Below are 26320 nucleotides of genomic sequence, written 5' to 3'. Positions count from 1 at the left end.
AAAGAAAGCTCAGATTTAAAAATCTTTAAAAAGCAATAATCTAAAAAATCTTTAGTGATTAATTAATAATTTAAGGTATGTATTAATAATCAAGTGCAAAAATTAACGTCAAACAACGTGTGGGGTTTTAAGCAATGTGACAACATGGTTTACAAGTAAGATGTATAATTTGCAATTAAGGAATCTTATTGACTTGCTATTTGCACGAGGAATGCTTTTGCATGAACATGCAGATTGATAGACTAAAATCAACTATGTGATCAGAGTAGCAGTCATCTCAAGTTTTATTGGAATTATATTTTGCTAATTTTTATATATTTTTATCGTGTTTTTATATATTTTTCATATATACGTAACTTATAAATTTAATATATATTTCGTGTCTGTAAAATTTATAATATCCTTTTCATCTTTGTTAAATATATAATATTTATTTCGCATTTCCTATCATTATAATAAATTATTAAATTTAATAGGACGACATTGAGGATCAAGAAAAGATTTTGCGTGAATTACAATTTGGCCGTCTATTCCCAACATTTTGTAATTATTAATTCCTCAACAAAATTTTACAAATTATTATTTGGTTAAAGTACATAAATGATTCTCTAACAATAAGACGTTATTTATTGAATTTTCAACTATTAAAAATTATAAAATGATCATCTAACTACATAGTGTTATTTTGCTTAACAAAAAAAAATATCCCAGACCATATAAAAAAGTTTTATATGTCTTTTTCCAATATATGTTCCTAACTTTAAAGTTTAACATGTTACTACTAACGCTGCCTATATTGTACCATTTTGTCAACTAATTCGAGCTATATGTATTTAAAAAAAATCAAGTAGAATGGATTAGTTTAGAAAGAAACAAAAACAAAAAACCAAATCTAATCGTACGAGATTTGTTTTTAGTTTCAGCATGGAAGAAAAATAATTGACATTTTAACCAAAGAAAATTCAGTTTGTTATCTCTTCTTGAAAGTTCTCACATGAAAATAAATAAAATTCCACAAAGTAAAAGATGTAAGGTTCTCGAGAGGGCAACTTGGCAAAATCATAGGGTGGTCGGAATTGGACCAAAATTCAAACTTGATGTGTCAATTTTGTGACTATGGCCTTTCCTAATTCTTGCCTCTGTTTTTCCATTCAATATATATATATATATATATATATACATGAAAATATTACACTGAATGAACGTTACACACTGAAATATACCACTAACCAAATTGTCTTTTTTAAATAAATATGAAAAAATATTATGATCTATCTATAATTAATCATTTATTATTTAATTTAAATTTTAATAAGAATATAATTATATTATATTTTTTATTAAAATTATAATTATTTTAAAATTTTTATTTGCTTAGGATTAGAAGACTTAATTTATTTAAGTTTATAAAATAATATCAACAACAACAATCAAAATTAACTGCCGACAACTCTATTTATTGTTGGAAAATGACGTTTTTCGACATATAATCGTGACAGGCTCGACTTAAAGCATAGATAGATTCGTTTGTTTTCAAAAAGGCATTTTAAACAAATTTACAACAACATTTGATATAAACATATATATCTTCCCATATTATTGAAAATAAAACATAAACAATATTGTTCAACTTCGTTTCTTTTTCTTTCAACGATTGGCATTAGAATTGAAAATTTTCATACGCTCATCAACATCAAGGGTGTTGTTTATTAAATTCTTCATTTTTTGCGCATTGGATACATGGCAAACGATCCCCGGAGCTTGTATTCCTTTAGCTTTAAGTTTTTGAATTGCCTCGTTCAAGTTTTCTTGCGAATGGCCGAATGCAACTAAAAATAGGGACGTTGAATCGGTTAATTCAATTAACTAATCAAACCGAATTATTTAAAATTTATTAATCGAAAATTTTCCCTTTAACTGCTAATTGAACTAGATTTTTAAAAAAAAAAATTAATCGAACCAAACAAAGGTTGATTAATTCGATCGACTAACTGAAATTTATAAATAATATATATTATATATTAATTTTTTTTATTAATTCAGTCGGTTGAATCAATTAAAACCGAAGTTTAAACACTTCTAAGACTAATATATAAACAATATATTAATATTTAATAATTTCTATTAATTCGATTAAATAACCAATTTCGAACTGAATTAACCGATAACCAAAATTTAAAAAAAATTATTAACCGTGAACCGACTGAACCTAAAATTAACCGAAAAAACTTATATTCAATTGATTAAATCAATTAAAATCGAAATTTGAACACCCCTACTAAAAAAACATAATAAGTTCCATAAGATATGAGTATTATGGTAATGTTTTGTTAGTACTTAATGAATGAATACATAATGTATTTTGATTGTTATTGTAACCCCCCAGACCGATGCGGGTAACCCGATCCGATCTGGGTTGTCACATTAGGGCCACCGGAGCGACCCGCTGAAAAAATAGCGTAAAATTTAAAACATTTTATCAGAACATGTAAACTTATAAAATCATTTATCAGTATGCAGAAATAAAACAGTTTTCAGACTCATATATAAAACAAAATATAATTACATGCCCCCTAATAACATGTATCATACTCTGCAAGTAACGCCGGAAGATCTTCCTTACTGATGTCGATAGATGCACTGATACGATTCTTTTAACCTGCAATGGTGAGTAATAGAGTGAGCTTCGGAAAGCTCAGTAATACAGAACTACCAGATGATGCTGAAGAACGTGTAGATACAAATAAACGTATTTTTCCTTATTGGTTCAAATATTTACAGATTTCTTTGGCTGAGCTGAGGTCTAATTGATATTTCAGGTAGTAACAGATAATATTCAGTTCAGATGGAATATTTCAGATATCTAGGTTCATGAAATCAGAATAGGTTTTCTAGTGTGTTCCCAAAAATCATGTAACTTTTTAGATCTTTTTAAAACATATATATATATATATATATATATATATATATATATATATATATATATATATATATATATATATATATACCCCCATCCGTCACATACAAAATGTGTAGGTTTCCCAGAACCATACAACCCCGTCACGTACAATAAGAACATGAGCACACAGCCAAGGAACCAGTAAGTAAGGCCCTGAATACACAGCCGAGGAGCCTCCAGGTATACTTCTCCAATATTACCCCCAAGTAAAATATGTTCGTCCGTAAACGGATATATCAAAAATCAAAACAAAAATTAGGTCAAGTATCTTATCAAAATCCAGGTCAAGTATCAGATCAGAATCCAAGTCAAGTATCAGATCAGAATCCATGTCAGATATCATATTAGAATCCATGTCAAGTATCAGATCAGAATTCAAATCGAAAATCATATAAAATATTCATGTGAGTAGGGAACACACCAGAGTTTACAGATAGTATTCAAAGATATTGGATAATCTTAACAAGTAGAGGAACACGGATCTTCAGTATACCGATAGAATATCGGAATTCATAATCACTATTGGAAGAGTTCAATAACTGACAGAATCATCAGTTATTCAGAATGCGACTTGAGCTGATAAGGAAGAAATGAAGGTTCAGGACATTTACACTCTATGTCGATTGATCGGATTATCGGACAACTCTTAGATAAATAGTTCCCAGAACTAATGCTTGTCAATTGATCAAATCATTGTTCTTCCATGGTATTTACTCTTTAATACCACAAATTCTTGTCCATAGATCATTTTTGTAATCATCGTTGAATAGATCTTTCAATGTCTTTATTTCATTTCCACGCTTCCACAATATCATGTAATACTGACGTATTTGATTATTTTGTTCATAACCCATTGTAATTGTACACTATGTAAACTCATCAGAGTTTCCAGACTTATCCAAATCACATACTAAATCCTCAGTCATTGAGGTTACCTAGTTCATTTAGCAATCATGTCCATTCCAGTTACTTCGGGATTTTCCTGAGTAATTCAAACGTTCATGAATTTCATATACATGTTGTACTTCTGTTCCATTCAATTTGGTCTTCGTGGTTGATTTGTCGAACAACGTCCAATTCTTAGTACTGAATGTGATCTAGAGTTGAGCTGAACTGAATACTTCCAAAATTTATCATCAAGCCAAACTTGAGAATATGAGCACGCATTCAAGTAATATCTATGCCATTCAGGTACTGACATATCATTACGATTGATCAACTCACTTAAATTGTGTTACATTACTTTTAAAGGTAGTCCAACACTTATGCTTATTTGGATTACTTATTTAATCCAAGTCATTTACTTATTCTAGGTCATAAGGGTATTTTGGTAATTTTGATGTTCAGTTTTATTCCATTCATTTCAGAGCTCGAGGATATCCAATCATTCATGAGCTTGGTGATATTCTTCGGTCATTTCTATTACAGGGATATTCTGGTCATTTTACAGATCCAACGTATTACAATCATTTTCTTCCGTCCGATCTTATTATAAAATTCAAACTTATCATTTATTTCAGTCCATTCGAACAATTCTGACAAAAGAACACCCTCGATAATTTATTCTTAACTCGGATATTTTCAGGTCAATTGTCTTCTCAGAAGTTACCAACATGTTATCATAAATTTTATGTACAAAGACATAATCTTAACAATTAAATCTGTACTTAATCGAGTTAAGTACAAATCCTCAAAGTATTTTCTCATTCAGGGTTAACTCAGATTATTTTACCTATCAAGGGCATTTTTGTAATTTCTTAACCAGATAATTTCGATATTAACTCATAACGAAAATAATATAATTTAGAGATCCTATGATTAAATGCTTTCTTGAACACTCTCTGATCTTGAAATGATTTGCTTAACAGACTTCTAGTATCATTCACAAACCCTCCTAGGATTAAAAACTGGTTATGTAACACCCTTAACCCATATCCGACCCGAATACAAGTCTGAGGTGTCACATTGACTTTTCAAACTTTGTCTCTTGACAAAATTCAAAGAAAATTTAAAACTTTCATTAAAATAAAAGCGATTTATTTACATAAATTGACCAAAATAATCAAAATCAATCAGAGCATATTCAACTCAATCAATTAATACATGCCAACTATATTCAAATTAACCAAACACATTTAAATCATCTATTTTCTGATCTCAAATTTTGTAAGGGAGATGCTGACATGTCTTGCTTTTCTTCGCTTCTGTTTTCACTTCTGTAACCTACGTGTGAAACAATCACACGCTAAGTCTATGACTTAGTGAGGCATAAACAAACCGACTATAGCATATCATAACTAATTCCTATTATGTACATTTTATGTAATCATGATAAACCATAAAATGCATCCAAACATAAATAAATATGTATACGATATATATATATATATATATATATATATATATATATACATACATATTGTTTCACAAAGAAATACCCATGTCATCATATAATTCTGGTAACATATTTCCTAACACAAAACATATAAAGCGTATGTAATAAATTTCTCATTATCTCTTTAATAGTCTGATTTTCTTCTTTATCTTTTAGTCATATGTTCTTGTACCTATTCTTCTTAACCAAGCTATATACACATCACCATCATATCACATATATCATTTCACCATAAAGATTACAAACAAAGCACATAATATCATACAAGGTTCTTTTATATCATCTTCTTTATTAGCCCATGTACACATGTGAGAACTATATAAATGTGAGTCTATAGAGGTTGTACACTAATGTTGTCACCATAGCTCGTATAAATGCACCGAAGTACCACATAGAATTGCACCTAAGTGCTGCGTAGAAATGCACCGAAGTGCCATATAAGATGTCCCTAAGGACCACGTAGAAAATTCCTTTAGATCCATATACATATTCCAAGGACCAAGTATGTGTCTCAAAATACCTCATAGATGTTCCAAAGGATAAATATATGTCCCGAAGAATCGCGTATACCCTCGACTCTTGGCATGCCAACTATACCCCTAGCTCTCATGACACATATCATGGGCATTATCTTTTATATCTTTTTTCATATTCATGTAAACATATCACATATTCATATAAACTCGTAGCTTCATTTACATATACATGTAATCACATACTTCATGTAAATTCTCATATCATTTCGTATTCATATATCTTATAGCATATAACACTTCTCATGTGTTCCTATAAACATGTCATTTATATCAGGCATGTTTACACAACTCATTTCTATATAACTTACATGAATTTATATTCTTTTTCATATACCCATATAATCATATAATATAATATTTCATATAACCTCATGTATCACATCACATAGATACATACTCAAGTACTCATAGCTACATATCACTTAAATTATTCATATTTACATAATTCATGGTCATATAACTTCTATCACCAAGTCACTTATCTTATCTCATATTCTCATATGTTCATATTTATCATATAACACATAAGATTTATTGCATATTTATATTGCATTCCTACATCACTAATTCATAATATAATTTTTATCGTATCATCTATATTATTCTTTATTTCTTAGTATGCACTTACATTACATAACCTATATTATACTTATAAACATATATATATATATATATATATATATATATATATATATATATATATATATTACTTCTATTATTTATTTTATATACAAATTAATCTATTTACTTAATTCAATTCCATATAACTCCTATAATCTTCTCATATCACTCCATAACTTTTATTATACAACTAATGTATCATAATTTTATTTAAGCATATAAATCTTTCTCATCTATCTTATCATATATGTTCATATTATTACTTAATTGATCATACTACTATGTACTTGCCCAACTCACCTTCTTATTATTTATGTAACCTTTTACTTTGCTTACTTAGTTCATATCATTTCTCATAAACTCACTTTTACCATATTCTCATATTATTACTTAAGTTGTCTCATATAATGTATTCACATAGTTATATTTCATTTCTATATATATCTCAAAGTTCTTATCTTTTATATTAATATAATTTATTATCATCTAATATGGTTTATATCATCATAACATAGCATATATTCATGTCAACCATATAATACATATATACAATAACATGTCAACACATATAATTCATACACACAAATACTTCTATTTATGAATTCATGCATTTTACTATTGGAAATAGACTTGTCGCAAGTCTTATTTTCATTTAACATCATATACTACTAATATGCACTCACCTTGACCTCACTAAGTTCCAATCCACTTTTATGTTTTCCTTTCTTCCGATCGAATCTTAACTTGATAATCGTTCCGGAACTTGTTCGTGCTAGATATCTACATAATCATGTATTTATACTATCAGTGTCTAATTGATATACTATAATCTATCATTTCTTAGACCAAAAGAAAGGTCTATTTCTATTTCCCCTTTGAAGTGCATCGATATATTCTACAGTGCATCGATGCATTCTTTAACATGTGCATCGATGCACTACCCATGTATCGATACACAAATCACCTTCGATGTTTTCATTTTAAGGGGGTGCATCGATGCACTCCTTATGCATCGATGCACTAATTGCATTCGATGTTTCCATTTTTAATGGGTGCATCGATGCACTTCCTGTGCATCGATACACACTGAACAATTTCTGGAAATATCCTTGATGCATCGGTACACATTGAATGTGCATCCATGCACATAGCCCAGAATTCATTTTTGTGACCGAAAATTCACTCTTTTCAGCTTAATAACTTCATATATCATCTTCTTTCTTATTCTTAACTTACATACTCATATTCAAACTCATTTCTATTCATTAATCACCTCCTTAACGTCAAAATCCTATTATCCATATGTAATTCAAGAATTACACTAAATTTTCAACATGTTCCAAATTCAATTCTATTGCTTCTAACTTCTTAATTAGACACTTGACAAGTCAAATTCATTCTTAGAACTTTAAAAACCTTTTTATCATAAAAGTTCATTTATAAACTCTTAATAGAAATTCCTTTCTAATTCTCTCTTCTTGGTGTTTTAAACTTATATAAGCTTTCCTTAAGTTTATATAACCCCCAAATACTCAAATCCAACTTAAAAATTCAAGAAATCAACAGCTAAATCAAACTTACCTTTGCTCTTGGCTTCCACGTGAAGAAGAAGAAAAGAGAAGAAGAGAACTCTGGAGAAATCTCTCCCTTTCCATGTGGTTCCCTTTTCTTATAAAGGAAGAATAAAAATCTTACTTTTCAATTGACCATTTTAACCTTTAATTCATTTCAATCATGCATTTACTAATATTCACATGTTCCATAAAGCATAAAGAGGTAGTAAAGTATTATCTCAATTTTCGTGCAATACTGATCGACCATAAAAATTCCATTCGAACGCCTTTGATATTTAATTTAGCATCCAATAATTCCTCGGATCCATATCAACAGAAATTACATAAAAAGCGAAGCTTAATTTTGAAAAATGGATCGAATCGGATGATAAATCAGTGAAAAAAGCTTACCGGGTTCGAATTTGGCGAAACGAACTTCGGATTCGGATTCAGGACGTCGAAAGCATAATATATTACTTTTCGCAAATTTGGAATTTTCGGTCAAAATCAAAGTCAACAGGTTTGACTGGCAATTTCGAGGTATTCGGGTCCGAATTTCGAAAAACGGACTACAGAATCAGATTTGGAATGTCGAAAATCGTCAGGATAGGTATACTCGGTTAAAGTCAAAGGTCGTTTAATGCCCGATCAACGCCAGTCAAAGTTTTGGTCAACTGTGGTCAACGCCGATCAACAGGTCAGGTTGGAACCGGTCAAACTGGTTCAAAACCAATCATTTTAACCTTCCCCACGCGCAGTTCAAATTTTAAACGATTTCGAGGTACTTACAAGGCTCGATTCAAATTTTTGAACGGCGGAGAGCTCGATTTCCATAAATCGGAAACTTTGACCGTCTCACCTCCTCACGCGTTGCCGTCGACGGAGACCAAGGATGAAAACGGTGGACTCGAAATGGCACAAGAAACACGATGGTGCAGGAGGTGTCGTAAACGGATGGTCGGATCGTCGTGAATCGACGAAAAACCAAATGAAATCGAGTTATTACCGACGTTACTTCCGACTGAAATTAAAGACGAACGACGACGATTCACGACAAAAGGTTTGAGGGGTTTTGTTCGTCGTTCGACAACGAACACGATGGTGATTTCGGTTCGTCGATCGGAGGTCGGACGACGAGTAGATCGGAGTTGAAAGGAGGGTTGTTGGAGAGTAAAAACTGGAAAGAAATCTGGAAAATCATACAGGTAGTGGGATTTATAATTCAACTCATAATAAAAATGGGTAAATCATGAGATTAGTCAATGAATTCCTGTACTTCTTAAAATGATCTGCCAACTTCACAATTTTACAATTTAATCCCCAATTTCTTCCAAAAATACCAATTAAATTCACTACTTTATAACTTCTTAAATTTAGCACTGAAATTGGGGTGTTACAATTATAGCAATTGTATGTTGAAGAATACAATTTTCTGATAATGAATAGGATCGTCCAAGATTGATTGATAATAATTGTTGGGATGATTTTGCAACTTAAATAAATTAAGTATACCAATCCTAAACAAATAATTTTTAAAAAAAAATTAATTAATTTAAAAAAATTATAATTTAATTATATTCCTATTAAAATTTAAACTAAATAATCCTATTCTTATGCCCTCCGTTGTTCCGTATGAATTCTTCAATCCTAGACCCTCCCGTTCCCTCAATCAGACTTCCCATCAAGATGCTTCTCTCTCCTTTCTTCATCTTTTTTAATCTTAAAACTTGAGCTAAATTCCAACAAAACCGAAACCCTAATTCGCTAATCGCTTTGCTTTTTTCCATTTCCAAATTCTAGCCTTGGTTTCATCACTTTTTCATTCACCTTACTCCAACACTCACAAAAAAATGAAGAGAAATCACCGGGAAATCTCGGGAACCACTGACTATAGTTGTGGGAGTGGCTCAAGGGCTGACAGTTCAAGCATTGGTAATTGTATCAAAGAAAAATTATGGGAAGAAGATCATGATGCCGGCGGGATGGACGAGCTATTGGCCGTTTTGGGTTACAAAGTTCGGTCCTCGGACATGGCCGATGTGGCTCAGAAATTGGAAATGTTGGAGATGGTTATGGGAATTGCCCAAGAAGATGGGATTTCTCATCTTTCTTCCGACACCGTTCATTACAATCCTTCGGATCTTTCCGGTTGGGTTCAAAGCATGTTGACCGAGTTAAATGGTCCGCCAACACCGAATCTCGATCCCGTTTTGGTGAATTCCGATCCCACTTCTTCAAATCCACAACACCAGAAACAGAATCAATCTCGGGTTTTTAACGATGATTCCGAGTACGATCTCAGGGCAATCCCGGGGGTTGCTGCTTACCCACCTTCGAATTCAGAACCAGATTCGGAAAGTACCCGGAAACGGGTCAAAACTTCAATGAGTTCATCTGGATCCGATGGATATGGTTCGGACTCATTTTTTCCGTCACCTCAAGAAAATGGAATTCCAGGTGCTGTAACTGAGTTTTCAACTCGCCCTGTCGTCTTGATTGATTCGCAGGAAACCGGGGTTCGACTCGTTCACACCTTGATGGCTTCTGCGGAGGCTGTCCAACAAGATAATCTGAAGCTCGCCGATGCATTAGTCAAGCACATAGGCTTACTTGCCGCGTCTCAAACCGGTGCCATGAGAAAAGTAGCTACCTATTTTGCCGAAGCCTTAGCTCGCAGAATCTACAGGATTTTCCCGCAAGATTCTCTCGACCCTTCATACACTGATATTCTGCTGATGCATTTCTATGAAACTTGCCCGTACTTGAAATTCGCTCATTTTACGGCCAATCAAGCTATCCTGGAAGCTTTCGCGACGGCTAACAGAGTTCATGTTATTGATTTCGGGCTAAAACAGGGGATGCAATGGCCGGCTTTAATGCAAGCTCTTGCATTAAGGCCTGGTGGGCCGCCCGCTTTTCGATTGACCGGAATCGGCCCGCCTCATCCGGGTAACACTGATGCTTTGCAGCAAGTGGGGTGGAAATTAGCTCAATTGGCGGAAACAATTGGTATCGAATTTGAGTTTAGGGGTTTCGTAGTCAATAGTTTGGCGGATATGGAGGCTGAGATGCTTGAGATTCGCCCTCTCGAGGTGGAGGTAGTGGCGGTGAATTCGGTTTTCGAGCTTCACCGCCTGCTTGCTCGGCCCGGTTGGTTGGACAAAGTTGTTTCTTCCATCAAAGCAATGAAGCCCAAAATTCTTACTGTTGTAGAACAAGAAGCTAATCACAATGGTCCAATTTTCTTAGACAGGTTTACTGAGGCTCTACATTTTTATTCAAGTCTTTTTGACTCGTTGGAAGGCTCAGGGGTGACGCCATCGAGTCAAGACCTAGCTATGTCCGAGTTGTATTTGGGAAGGCAGATTTGTAATGTGGTTGCTTGTGAAGGGATGGACAGAGTTGAACGACACGAACCGTTGACTCAGTGGAGGACTCGGATGGAAACGGCCGGGTTCAGCCCCGTTCACTTGGGTTCCAATGCATATAAACAAGCTAACATGTTGTTGGCTCTCTTTGCTGGGGGTGATGGGTATAGAGTGGAGGAGAACAACGGATGTTTAACGCTTGGGTGGCATACAAGGCCACTTATCGCCACCTCGGCTTGGCGACTCGGCACCACCGAGTCAGGACTATGAGTCGACTCACGAACCGAGTTGGATAAAACCGGTTGAAAGGAACAACGGGTTCTGTATTTTAACGGAGTTGCAGTGTACCAGTGAATGAAACGTGAGGGTAATTTAAAAAAGAACAGTCCAAGTGTTTAATATACTCCTCGTTTGTAGTAATTTTTTTCTTTTTTTGAAAATAGGGTAGAATTTCCTCTCCTTTTTTTAATGGGAGCCTCTGTAATTTTCAAGGTTGGATCTAATGTGAAGGCATATCCCTTGTTTATTTTAGTTATAGATATATTACATAAATTTTATTTTTTTATATTTATATAATATGTTCTTAATTATTTTTCTTGTCGTATACAAAATAGTTTAGGGTTGGTCTCAAACATGTTAAAAGAAAGTTTGGAATGTAAAAGAACTGAAATTCAAGCAGTAAGTTTTCAGAAATTGTAGAAAGTACATTTTGTTATATAATGTTAAAAAACGGTAGAAATCGGTTACAACATAAAATCTTATTAATAACCTAATTTTTTAGGTTGAAACTATAAATGTTACATATTTTGTAACATATGTAACATTTTTTAGTTACAACTGACCAAAAATATTTGTATAAATTTATATAACTTTTTAAATTGAACAAGATAACATTCTAAATTAAAAACTATCTTAAATTAACATTAAATTAAGTTGTCACACAACAAAACTATCCGTAATAATTTGCATTGGTTAGAGGCAAAGTGTAAGCGAGTAGCTAGGTGAATACATCACCTTATTTAGTAGCATTGGCAATAATAGCAGGGAAGATTTTCCTAGTCCTACACAGATACTATATATTATTACAAGGGTAAAAGATTAGTGTTAAGGTTATCATCAATTATGAAGAGCACCTGCAATTCACAACAACAAAAGGACAAGCTTTATTCATTCACCAACTTTAACATAACACTCAATTCTAATCCCTTACCCTATCAGTTTTCAGATGATGTATTTTAATTATTCTTTTAGATATTATTAAATGAATTTCAGGAAATGGTAGAGCCACCAAATCCAAGAGTTACTTCAAAAGGATCAACCTTTTTTACTATCGGGTTGGGACATTTATTATTAACTAATTTATATAGTATGTAATAGAATTTTTGGTTTATATATGAAATAAGCTTCTCCTGCAAATAAAACGTCAACAATTAGTATTGGATGGTTTGAAGTTCCCTTTTTCCTTGTTCAAGTTGGAATATATATACCTGAATCCTTCAGGTCGAGCACTAGCAACCCATAGTTGGTGACATCAGTGATGTAGGAGCCGATCGACAACCTTCTAAGCTTTGAATTCTACATTTGCCTCCTTAAATTCATTGGACAATATCCTACAATTTATTGCCCTAAATGGAATTATTATCAAGGTTGACAATGTATAAAATTATTTATACATTGTCAAATAATGATGTTATGCTTTTATTTGATAATGTACATATAATGAATATACTTTACAGTAAATATACTTTTAGGAGGAACATTTGCATGAAAGCTTCTTTAATGAAGATGAGACTGAATGTATCTCCCATTGATTTTTCTAGAACCTTCTGGAATGCCAGCTAACTGATTGTGGATCAACCAAGTGTTTGGTGTGAAATGTAAAACTTGGAAAGAAACTATAGATGTTTTTGTAGCTTTTGGTGCTGATTATGGCGGCCCTAAACGTCACTCTCCCAAGCATAACTGAATCAAATTTTAAGGCGTATGCATATAGATGCAGCACTGACTCAAATTTTATTGCTTATAAAAGTGAAATTTCGGTGCTTCAAATGCTTCTGGTTTAGAAGCAATCGTTGCATTTTAAACTACGTGATTGAAACTGAATATAATGTCAATTTCATCTGTACTATTCATTATAGACTTTGTGTTATTGAATGCAGGCAGAATAAAGATGCTGAAATTATGTCCAATGGAAAATTTCCGGATTTTATTATTCTTTTTCTCTCTCAAATTTTCTTCTTTTTGTCTAAGACTTCAGGGGTGTCCGGTAGACCACTTGAGTCCTGATTATATTTCGAAGTCAAGTCAAATCCTTAATTGGGGAGTAAACTCTTCATGTATTGTTCTCTATATCCACAAAGTTCGAATATAAAACTTCACCTAAGGGACATCGAGTTTCTTACCTCTCGACCCGACTTGCATTTGTACTCTCTCCCAAGTGTCAAGATCAACATATCAAATATCAATATTTTCTCTGAATACACGCAGGTTGAAGAGTCCAAGGCAAAAGCAAGCGTGAGTGAAGGCCAGTGAGCGAAGGCAATAGAGTTGAATCAAAAGGGGTTGTGGAGTTAGCTAAAGAGATTGTCAACTTGATACATTAGGATTCTAAAAGCCACCCATTAACAATCATATACCAAGGAATTGAGTTTCTTTCTACTTTTGGGCTAGGTTTTCGACTCCACAAATTTTGCTTCTCATCGCTAAAGTCAAGTCCCTTAATCTATAGCAATGGTATTGCACATTCAATTTTCAATTTATTAAATTAATTAATGGATTTTATAGACTAAACTGTAAGTTTCTGAAACTTTTAGGCTAGTTTCAAAAATCGAAGAAGTTCAGGGACTTATCTCTAATTTTTCCCTTTGTGGGTTGATACAGATAATTAATTTTATGGACTAAACTGTAAGTTTCTGAAACTTTTAGGTTAGTTTCAAAAATCTAAGAAGTTCAGGGACTTAGATCTAAATTTTCCCTTTTTGGTCGAAACAGAAAATTAGATAAAAAAGGAAAAAAGGTGGCTAATTTGGTTTGAACCCAAAACCTAAAGGATGGCCACCCATATCTATACCATATAATAACTTAGACATTTCTCTATGAAAAATTTAATGAAAATATGTTTTATAGTTTTGGCTTGGGGTGATAACTCAAAACTAAATCTAGCAACCTTTTCCCCCATTTGTGAATCAACCCTAAAAAATTCCCCAATTTTTCCCTAACCCCAAACGTCAACCTCCATGCTTCACCTCGCTTCGGTCGTCGTTGTAGTGTTTCGACACCACCAGTGGAATTGATGTTCTCCTACGACCTGTCCCCAACCGTTAGACCCCTGAAATCAATCGTCATTCGTCGTGAAAGGCGTGAAGACCATTCTTTTGCTCCATTGTCGAATCTTCGTCTCCGCAACTGGTGGTTATCACCGCCCAGCCCAAACGACGCGTGTAATACCCTTAACCCGTATATGTCTCAATATACTAGTCAAAGATGTCACATCAACTTGAAAACATTTATTGAACTAAAATTTTCGTAAAAATTTGTTTCTTTTGAAAACACTCTGGTTCTAACTTTAAAAATATATTTTAAAGTATATTTCAGCTTATAATTTATTTCTTTATTACAGGAAAATAAATTCATTATTTATTCAGTAATTTTACTAAACCATATCTTTTCGTAAAATCTTTTAAAAACATAATAATGTAGTAAATTCTTGTCATACATAGATACCGATAAAACTAAATTAAGTAAAATAAACTAAAATAATTCTAGTTTATTATTACAAATTATTTAAAATAAATACGATAATTAGAAACTACTGACATAATTATACATGCCACTATAAGTCAAAAGAAACGTCATAGACATCTTACTGATACTGATGATATGTATGTCTTTCCAGAAAGATGCTCCGATAGCTCCTTACAGATCGTACTTATCCTTATTAGAACCTACGCATGAAAATCATCACGCGCTAAGTATAACTTAGTGAGGCAATAATAATCTAGGGTGAGTAAAATCTGAAATTTATCATAAACGTAAATAAAATAATTCAACTTAAAACATTAAACTGGCAAACCAACTTATCCAAGTCGATTTCTTCACTGAGACCTGAAATTTCTTTTTAAATCATGAACTCATGAAAATTCTGATAAATCATATCTAATAAAATAAGCACATCATGCTTTCTGTTAACTGAAAATCATTCACAACTTGCATATTCATTTTCATAGCCCAATGCATATTTATAAGAACATAAGATACGTGAGTAAGGTGCGCACTATGCACAACACGGTGTAAATCGTAACTGATATTGAGATATGATGCACTTCAGTGCCATCATAACCTGAATAAGCACCAACGGTGCTGGACATTGATACACGAATGTACCAAAGCTGATAGGATAACATTGATACACGAATGTATCAAAGCTGATATGATAACATTGATACACGAATGTACCAAAGCTGATAATACTCAACTAATGGCATGCCAAGTGTACCCATAATTCTCATTATACATACAATGGGCTCATGTGTCATAATTAAATCGATAATCAAAATATCATGCTTGGGCAGTTCATACCCTAAATCATTCATAAAACTGATATAAAATATTATGAAAATAATCTTTATAAATCATACTATAAATTGGAATGAGGTTGACTTATCGCAAGTCGTCCTCGATCAAAATAATTAAATAAATAACTGCACTCACCTTTGCCTCACTACAGAACTTGTATATAATAATCCTAGTCACGAGCTTTGTCATTTCCTTTCGAATCGTTCGGATTGCTAGATTTAACGTAGTCTGACAATACCAAATTATAAAAAAAAATTGTTCGAACTACATATTAGTATCGTACTAATATAAGCTCGTTTTAACATTTGAAAATCTATATAGTAAAATCGATAACTAAATCGATAACAACCATACTCATAACTCCATTATAACTTCAAACTTATCGAAACACTTATTCAATTCCATAAATAATTATTTTCAGCATGATTCTTCAACTTTTACGAATTATAAAATCTAACCACATATTTTAAATTCTTTCTAGAATTCAACTTAACTTTTCCTTTAATTTCATAATAGCTCTTCACTATTATGATTATTTCCCATCAAATATATAAAATTTCCAGCAACTAAAATAAAAGTTCAAATCAATAATTCAACACTCAAATGCTTACAATTTCATCCTAAACTTTCTTAGGCTTTTCAATTTCAACCTTACAACTTGATAAACTTGAAATTCAATCCCAACTTAATACTTAAACTCCAAAATCAGCACACTTTCCAGAATTTCCAGAATTATTCTAACTCACCCAAATGATACTTTTACATTTAAAAATTACTCTTCATCTTCTAATCCATTTCATCTTAAATTCTAAAATTTTCATATTTAGACAACTTGCACTATCTTTAAAGAATCAGTATTCTGTGTTGATATACACACTGGAATTTAATTCCGTTTATTTCATTGAAAACTATACTCGAATACGAATATATCCATATAAAGAACTCCTTCTAATTAATTCTGTACAATTTATAGTGAATTTTCAAAGTTGATCAACAGAATCTGTTTTGTGCAGAATATATTGTCCGTTTTTCTGACCTTTCCTCAGTTAAAAATTCATATCTTTTTGTATACACATTGAAATTGATCTCCGTTTGTTTTAAACAAAACTAGATTGATATAAGAACATAATATATAAAAATCATCTCCAAATAATTTTTATAGAATTTCTGGTGAATTTTCAAACTTAGTGCCAGATTCCAAAATCTAAACTGTTTTCATTAATTTGCATCTTTGGTTCTTCTTCAATTCTTACAACACTTCTAATATCAAGAATTGATCTTTAATCATAAAAATCACACTTCCTCTTCATCCACCATAAATACCCATTTTCACATTTAAGCATGAAATCAAGAAATAATTATACCATCTTGTAGAGAAAATAGGATAGAAAAATTCCTATTTCACAATTTAATCCCAAAACTCACCAAATTTGATCAAAAATAGAAGAAAACAAATTGACTCACCTTGTCTATGGGTTTCAGTAGCTAGTTGGAGAAGAGAGAAGAGTTTTACGATGGTTCTCCAAAAATATCTCTAATTATTAACCTTTAAAACTAATTAAATGAATTTTTTAATTCCTTTTTGGACCAAATACCAAAATTGCCCTTAATAAATCTTGAAAATTACCAAATGCCATTGTATTATCTTCTATTAAAATATTCCTTGGTCAAAGATGATACAACTTGACTTTGACTTTCGAAATTGACCATGCAATTTTTAAAAATTGCATTTTAGTCACTAAAATTCCATTTGTTTGGTCAAATCTGAAAAATTGCACTGTTCTGAGCCAAATTTCTCTGATCGAAAATATGAAAATAATATTTCCAACCATTTTCTAACATCCTTCAAATTTTTGTAAAATTTCAGCTCGATCCGAATATCTGATTTCAATACTGAAATTTACTGCTTTATATCTTTTATCAAAATTCTCGTACCAAAAATATGATCCCCACTAAAATCTCTGTTTTAATCCAAACTTTTCATTTACAGGCATAAAATATATAACTTTTAAATTACAACCTTTAGTCCCTACACTTTTCAAAGTTTATTATTTAGCCACTAAACTTTCAAAACTTACATTTTAGTCACTGGTCAAATTTTGGGGTATTACAATTCCTCCTCCCTTAAATAAAATTCGTCCTCGAATTTTCCATATGTATTTACATACCTGAATTAAATAGATGAGGAAACGTTTTCTTCATGTCTTCTTCTCGTTCCCAAGTTGATTCCTCAACTTTATGGTTTCGCCAAAGTACTTTTACTAATGGAATCGTCTTATTTCTTAGTTCTTTGACTTCATGTGCTAAAATCTTTACTGGCTCCTCTTCGTATGATAAATCTGGCTGAATCTCAATTTCCTCCCGTGTAACTACATGTGAAGGATCTGATCGATATCTTCGAAGCATTGATACATGAAATACATTATGAATCTTGTCTATCTCTGGAGGTAGCGCCAACTGATAAGCTACTGGTCCAACTCTCTTTACAATCTCGTATGGTCCGATAAATCTTGGACTCAATTTCCCTTTTCGTCCAAATCTTAGAATCTTTTTCCAAGGTGACACCTTAAGAAATACCTTATCACCCACTTGATATTCAATCTCTTTTCTTTTTAAATCAGCATAAGATTTCTGTCTATCTGCTGCTATTTTGAGATTATCTTGGATTACTTTCACTTTGTCTTCCACCTCCTTAATTAGATCTGGACCAATTACATCTCGATCTTTTAATTCGTACCAATTCAGTGGTGTTCGACATTTTCTTCCATACAACGCTTCAAAAGGAGCCATTTTGATACTTGATTGATAACTGTTATTATAAGAAAACTCTGCTAAAGGTAAATACTTTTCCCACGATCCTTTAAAATCAATAACACACGCCCTTAGCATAACTTCAAGTATCTGAATAGTTCTTTCAGATTGACCATCTGTCTGAGGATGATAAGATGTGCTGAAATTTAGTCTGGTTCCCAATGTCTCATGCAAGGACTTCCAAAATCTCGAAGTGAATCTCGGATCTCTATCGAAAACTATCGAAATGGGTACTCCATGAAGTCGTACTATTTCTCTGATATATAACTCAGCATACTTGTTCATAGAATAATCTTCTCGAACCGGGATAAAGTGTGATGTCTTTGTCAATCTATCCACTATCACCCAGATCGAATCTTTCTTACTAGGTGTCAAAGGTAAACCTGTCACAAAATCCATGGTAACTTGTTCCTATTTCCATTGAGGAATTGAGATAGGTTGCAACAACCTTGAAGGTACTTGGTGTTCTGCTTTTACCTGCTGACAGGTTAGACATTTAGAAACAAACTCAGTGATAGCTCTTTTCATACCTGCCCACCAATACCGACTCTTTAAATCTTGATACATTTTGTTTCCTCCTGGATGCATAGTCAAAGGACTATAATGAGCTTCAGAAAGAAGATCTTTCTTCAGTTCTTCGTCATTGGGTATGCAAATTCGATTCTGATAATACAAACATCCATCAGGCTTAATTTCAAAATCTATCAGTTCCCCTTTCTTTGCTTGCTCCATTCTATCTAAACACTTCTTATCTTTATTCTGAAGATCCTTGATACGATCCAATAGGGCAGGTCTCAATCTCAATTCTGCAATTAATGCACCATCATCTTCCATTGATAGTCGTGCATCTAACGCTCTCATAGCAGCAAAGGTTTTTCGGCTAAGTGCGTCAGCTACCACATTAGCATTCCCAGGATGATAATCAATAATCACATCATAGTCTTTGAGAAGCTCAACCCATCTCCTTTCTCTTAGATTTAACTCTTTCTGAGTGAGTAAATATTTTAAACTCTTATGATCTGTATAAATATAGCATCACTCACCATATAAATAGTGACGCCATATCTTCAGAGCAAACACTACAGCTGCTAGTTCCAAATCATGTGTCGGATAATTTCGTTCGTGCGTCTTTAACTGCCTTGAAGCATAGGCTACCACTTTACCTTCTTGCATTAAAACACATCCCAAACCATTATGGGACGCATCACTGTATATTATATAATTTTTTCCTGACTCTGGCTGTACTAGTACCGGTGCCTTAGTCAGAATCTCTTTAAGCTTCTCAAAACTTTCTTGACACTTTTCATTCCAGACGAATGGTACATCCTTTCGAAGTAGTTTGGTAAGGGGAGATGCAATTATTGAAAAATTCTTCACAACTCTCCGATAATATCCAGCTAACCCCAAGAAACTTCAGACTTTCGAAACATTTTTCGGAGGTTTCCACTCCACTATAGCTTGTACCTTCTTGGGATCTACTCTAATTCCTTCTGCTGAAATCACATGACCCAGAAAGGCAACCTCTGACAGCCAAAATTCACATTTTGATAATTTAGCAAATAACTTTTTATCTCGCAACGTCTGTAGTACGATACGGAGATGTGTGTCGTGCTCTTCCATAGTTTTAGAATACACCAAAATATCATCAATAAACACAACCACAAATTGATCCAAATACAACTGAAAGACTCGATTCATCAAATCCATAAATACTGCTGGAGCATTGGTTAGTCCAAACGGCATCATAACAAACTCATAATGACCATATCGAGTTCTGAAAGCCGTCTTTGGAATATCTTCCTCTTTTATCTTTAGCTGATGATACCCTGATCGAAGATCAATTTTCGAAAATACTGAAGCACCCTTGAGCTGATCAAACAGATCATCGATCCTCGGAAGAGGATATTTATTCTTCACCGTCACCTTATTCAGTTTACGATAATCTATACATAATCGCATTGAGCCATCTTTCTTTTTAACAAAAAGTACTGGTGCACCCCAAGGAGATACACTCGGTCTAATAAAACATCGATCTAATAGCTCCTGTAATTGCGCCTTTAGTTCTCTGAGTTCCGTTGGAGCCATCCTATATGGAGCCATTGAAATAGGAGATGTACCCGGGAAAACTTCAATTTTAAACTCCACTTCTCGATCAGGAGGTAATCCGGGTAAATTATCAGGAAATACATCTGAAAATTCTCGAACTGTCGTAATATTCTCTAATCGAATTTCAGATGTCCGGGTATCGAGCACATTTGCTAAGAAAGCTGTGCAACCTTTTTCCATCATTTTCATTGTCGTAAAGGCTGATATTACATTAGGTAAAGACCCCGCTTTTTCTCCAATTACTATTATATCGGTACCCTCTGCATCCTTTATAAATAATCGCTTCATGCGACAATCTACCCAACCATAATGCCGAGATAACCAATCCATGCCCAATATAATCTCAAACTCATCAAACGGTAACTCCAAAAGATTCGCAGGGAATATAACCCCTTGAATCTTTAGCGGACAATTTCTGCTAATCCTTGTGACTCTAGCACTATGACCCAGTGGATTTATAGCTATCATATCACTATTGATGGGTTCTAACGGAATATTCTTATTTTTAACTAATTTCGAACTAACATAGGAACGCGTTGAACCCGGATCAATCAAAACAAATGCATGCTCATCATAAAGATAGAAAGTACCTGCTATGATCTCTGGATCGTCACGATCCTCATTAGTCTTGATGTTGTAAATTCTCGCTGGAGCACGAACATCAGACTGGGAGGTTGTCTCTGAATATCCCCCCCTCTACCTCTACCTCGACCACTTCTCGGAGGCATTGCCACTGATCGCTCTGTTTGAACAGATCTCTCTCCTGCCATTGGACAGTCTCTGATATAATGACCTGGGTCTCCACAACGAAAACAAACTCCTGATCCCGCTCTACATTCACCAGAATGATACTTTCCACACCGTGAACATAATGGGTGTTGTCCTTGAGATTGAGCTGGTCTGCCAACTCCTGTAGTCATTGTTTGTACCTGACGCCCTTTTTCCTTAGCCTCGGATCCTCTTCGACTAGGTGCACCAACTTCGGATTTACTCTGGTACTGATAACCTGAATCTCGACCTCTTTTAGATTGAGATGAGAATGATGCTCCTGATCTCTTAGATTGTCGTCTCCGCTCTATCAGAAAATTCTCATTTTGCACCATTTCTAAATCTTTTGCTTTGTTCACCACTTCTTGAAAAGTGGTTAAGTTCGCAGCCAACAAAAGTTCTCTGAGTCTGGGACGGAGACCTCGAATAAATTTCTGACATATATCTCTCTCGGTGGAAACCATCTCTGAGGCATATCGAGCAAGTTTATTAAACTCACATTCATACTCGTAAACAGATATACCACCCTGGATCAGATTAAAGAAATCATGCTTCATCTGAGTAATAAATTGCTCTCCGATATATTTCTTCTGAAATGCTTCTAAGAAAAACTGCCATGTGATCTGATATGGAGGAACACGTATCGTCACGTTCGTCCACCATATACGAGCCTGACCTCGTAACAATGAAACTACTCCCCCCAATCTCTCATCCTCCGTACAATGAAGACTGTCCAACATTATTTTTATATCATTCAGCCACATGTCTGCCACTACTGGGCCTTCATTTGCTTCACCTTTAAATTCTGTAGCTCCTAAACTTTTTAGTTATTTCGGAACCGATATTCTTGGAACTGGAGGAGGAGGTGGAGGTGGAGGCGGAGGAAGAGGAGGTGCTGCTGCCGGTTGATATCGAGCCAGTATAGCCTCTAGAGCTTGTAAGAAAGTTCCCTGATCTGGAGCGGGTACTCCTTGATGTACATGCTCTCCCTGACGTTGGGGTACTTGCTCTACCTCGTTACTACTCCCACTATCGGTTCCCTCGGGAACATCTTGTTCGGTGGCCTGTCTTATGCCTTCCGAACCCGACATCTAAACAAAAGCACAAATTTACGTTAGTAAGGAGCAGCATCATAAATAAAATCATCATACCATATCATACCAGTAATTTCGACATCCCAGTGGCATGTGTATATTTTCGATATATTATAGGCTCGGTTTAGGCCGAGAATCGGCTAAATCTGTAGCTCTGATACCAATAAATGTAATACCCTTAACCCGTATATGTCTCAATATACTAGTCAAAGATGTCACATCAACTTTAAAACATTTAATGAACTAAAATTTTCGTAAAAATTTGTTTCTTTTGAAAACACTCTGGTTCTAACTTTAAAAATATATTTTAAAGTATATTTCAGCTTATAATTTATTTCTTTATTACAGGAAAATAAATTCATTATTTATTCAGTAATTTTACTAAACCATATCTTTTCGTAAAAATCTTTTAAAAACATAATAATGTAGTAAATTCTTGTCATACATAGATACCGATAAAACTAAATTAAGTAAAAATAAACTAAAATAATTCTAGTTTATTATTACAAATTATTTAAAATAAATACGATAATTAGAAACTACTGACATAATTATACATGCCACTATAAGTCAAAAGAAACGTCATAGACATCTTACTGATACTGATGATATGTATGTCTTTCCAGAAAGATGCTCCGATAGCTCCTTACAGATCGTACTTATCCTTATTAGAACCTACGCATGAAAATCATCACGCGCTAAGTATAACTTAGTGAGGCAATAATAATCTAGGGTGAGTAAAATCTGAAATTTATCATAAACGTAAATAAAATAATTCAACTTAAAACATTAAACTGGCAAACCAACTTATCCAAGTCGATTTCTTCACTGAGACCTGAAATTTCTTTTTAAATCATGAACTCATGAAAATTCTGATAAATCATATCTAATAAAATAAGCACATCATGCTTTCTGTTAACTGAAAATCATTCACAACTTGCATATTCATTTTCATAGCCCAATGCATATTTATAAGAACATAAGATACGTGAGTAAGGTGCGCACTATGCACAACACGGTGTAAATCGTAACTGATATTGAGATATGATGCACTTCAGTGCCATCATAACCTGAATAAGCACCAACGGTGCTGGACATTGATACACGAATGTACCAAAGCTGATAGGATAACATTGATACACGAATGTATCAAAGCTGATATGATAACATTGATACACGAATGTACCAAAGCTGATAATACTCAACTAATGGCATGCCAAGTGTACCCATAATTCTCATTATACATACAATGGGCTCATGTGTCATAATTAAATCCATAATCAAAATATCATGCTTGGGCAGTTCATACCCTAAATCATTCATAAAACTGATATAAAATATTATGAAAATAATCTTTATAAATCATACTATAAATTGGAATGAGGTTGACTTATCGCAAGTCGTCCTCGATCAAAATAATTAAATAAATAACTGCACTCACCTTTGCCTCACTACATAACTTGTATATAATAATCCTAGTCACGAGCTTTGTCCTTTCCTTTCGAATCGTTCGGATTGCTAGATTTAACGTAGTCTGACAATACTAAATTATAAAACAAAAATTGTTCGAACTATATATTAGTATCGTACTAATATAAGCTCGTTTTAACATTTGAAAATCTATATAGTAAAATCGATAACTAAATCGATAACAACCATACTCATAACTCCATTATAACTCCAAACTTATCGAAACACTTATTCAATTCCATAAATAATTATTTTCAGCATGATTCTTCAACTTTTACGAATTATAAAATCTAACCACATATTTTAAATTCTTTCTAGAATTCAACTTAACTTTTCCTTTAATTTCATAATAGCTCTTCACTATTATGATTATTTCCCATAAAATATATAAAATTTCCAGCAACTAAAATAAAAGTTCAAATCAATAATTCAACACTCAAATGCTTACAATTTCATCCTAAACTTTCTTAGGCTTTTCAATTTCAACCTTACAACTTGATAAACTTGAAATTCAATCCCAACTTAATACTTAAACTCCAAAATCAGCTCACTTTCCAGAATTTCCAGAATTATTCTAACTCACCCAAATGATACTTTTACATTTAAAAATTACTCTTCATCTTCTAATCCATTTCAACTTAAATTCTAAAATTTTCATATTCAGACAACTTGCACTATCTTTAAAGAATCAGTATTCTGTGTTGATATACACACTGGAATTTAATTCCGTTTCTTCCATTGAAAACTAGACTCGAATACGAATCTATCCATATAAAGAAATCCTTCTAATTCATTCTGTACAATTTATAGTGAATTTTCAAAGTTGATCAACAGAATCTGTTTTGTGCAGAATATACTGTCCGTTTTTCTGACCTTTCCTCAGTTAAAAATTCATATCTTTCTGTATACACATTGAAATTGATCCCCGTTTGTTTTAAACAAAACTAGATTGATATAATAACATAATATATAAAAATAATCTCCAAATAAATTTTATAGAATTTCTGGTGAATTTTCAAACTTAGTGCCAGATGCCAAAATCTAAACTGTTTTCATTAATTTGCATCTTTGGTTCTTCTTCAATTCTTACAACACTTCTAATATCAAGAATTGATCTTTAATCATAAAAATCACACTTCCTCTTCATCCACCATAAATACCCATTTTCACATTTAAGCATGAAAACAAGAAATAATTATACCATCTTGTAGAGAAAATAGGATAGAACAATTTCCTATTTCACAATTTAATCCCAAAACTCACCAAATTTGATCAAAAATAGAAGAAAACAAATTGACTCACCTTGTCTATGGGTTTCAGCAGCTAGCTGGAGAAGAGAGAAGAGTTTCACGATGGTTCTCCAAAAATATCTCTAATTATTAACCTTTAAAACTAATTAAATGAATTTTTTATTCCTTTTTGGACCAAATACCAAAATTGCCCTTAATAAATCTTGAAAATTACCAAATGCCGTTGTATTATCTTCTATTAAAATATTCCTTGGTCAAAGATGATACAACTTGACTTTGACTTTCGAAATTGACCATGCAATTTTTAAAAATTGCATTTTAGTCACTAAAATTCCATTTGTTTGGTCAAATCTGAAAAATTGCACTGTTCTGAGCCAAATTTCTTTGATCGAAAATATGAAAATAATATTTCCAACCATTTTCTAACATCCTTCAAATTTTTGTAAAATTTCAGCTCGATCCGAATATCTGATTTCAATACTGAAATTTACTGCTTTATATCTTTTATCAAAATTCTCGTACCAAAAATATGATCCCCACTAAAATCTATGTTTTAATCCAAACTTTTCATTTACAGGCATAAAATATATAACTTTTAAATTACAACCTTCAGTCCCTACACTTTTCAAAGTTTATACTTTAGCCACTAAACTTTCAAAACTTACATTTTAGTCACTGGTCAAATTTTGGGGTAATACAACGCGCCTCGTCAGCCCAACCAAAACCCCCATGGCAGATCATTGTTAGCCATCACCGTTAGTCATGGGGAGCCGTTCGAAGTTCACCGGAAACCTAGGTCACGAGTCGTTTTTTC

General features: G+C 33.1%; 1 protein-coding gene across 1 annotated transcript; it reads left to right on the top strand.

Moving 5' to 3' along the window:
• The first annotated feature begins 9719 nt into the window (after positions 1-9719).
• On the top strand, positions 9720-11963 carry LOC120161256 (DELLA protein GAI-like). Its single transcript, XM_039171521.1, has one exon. It carries the CDS (start codon positions 9915-9917, stop codon positions 11700-11702), a length of 1788 nt encoding a protein of 595 aa, XP_039027452.1. The 5' UTR covers positions 9720-9914; the 3' UTR covers positions 11703-11963.
• The last annotated feature ends 14357 nt before the right edge of the window (positions 11964-26320 follow it).

This window comes from Hibiscus syriacus, unplaced genomic scaffold (genome assembly GCF_006381635.1).
Source record: "Hibiscus syriacus cultivar Baekdansim isolate YM2019G1 unplaced genomic scaffold, ASM638163v2 tig00111398_pilon, whole genome shotgun sequence".
Lineage (NCBI taxonomy): Eukaryota > Viridiplantae > Streptophyta > Magnoliopsida > Malvales > Malvaceae > Hibiscus > Hibiscus syriacus.
Note: the sequence above shows the minus strand (reverse complement) of the source record. Positions and strands in the feature narration are given on the sequence as shown.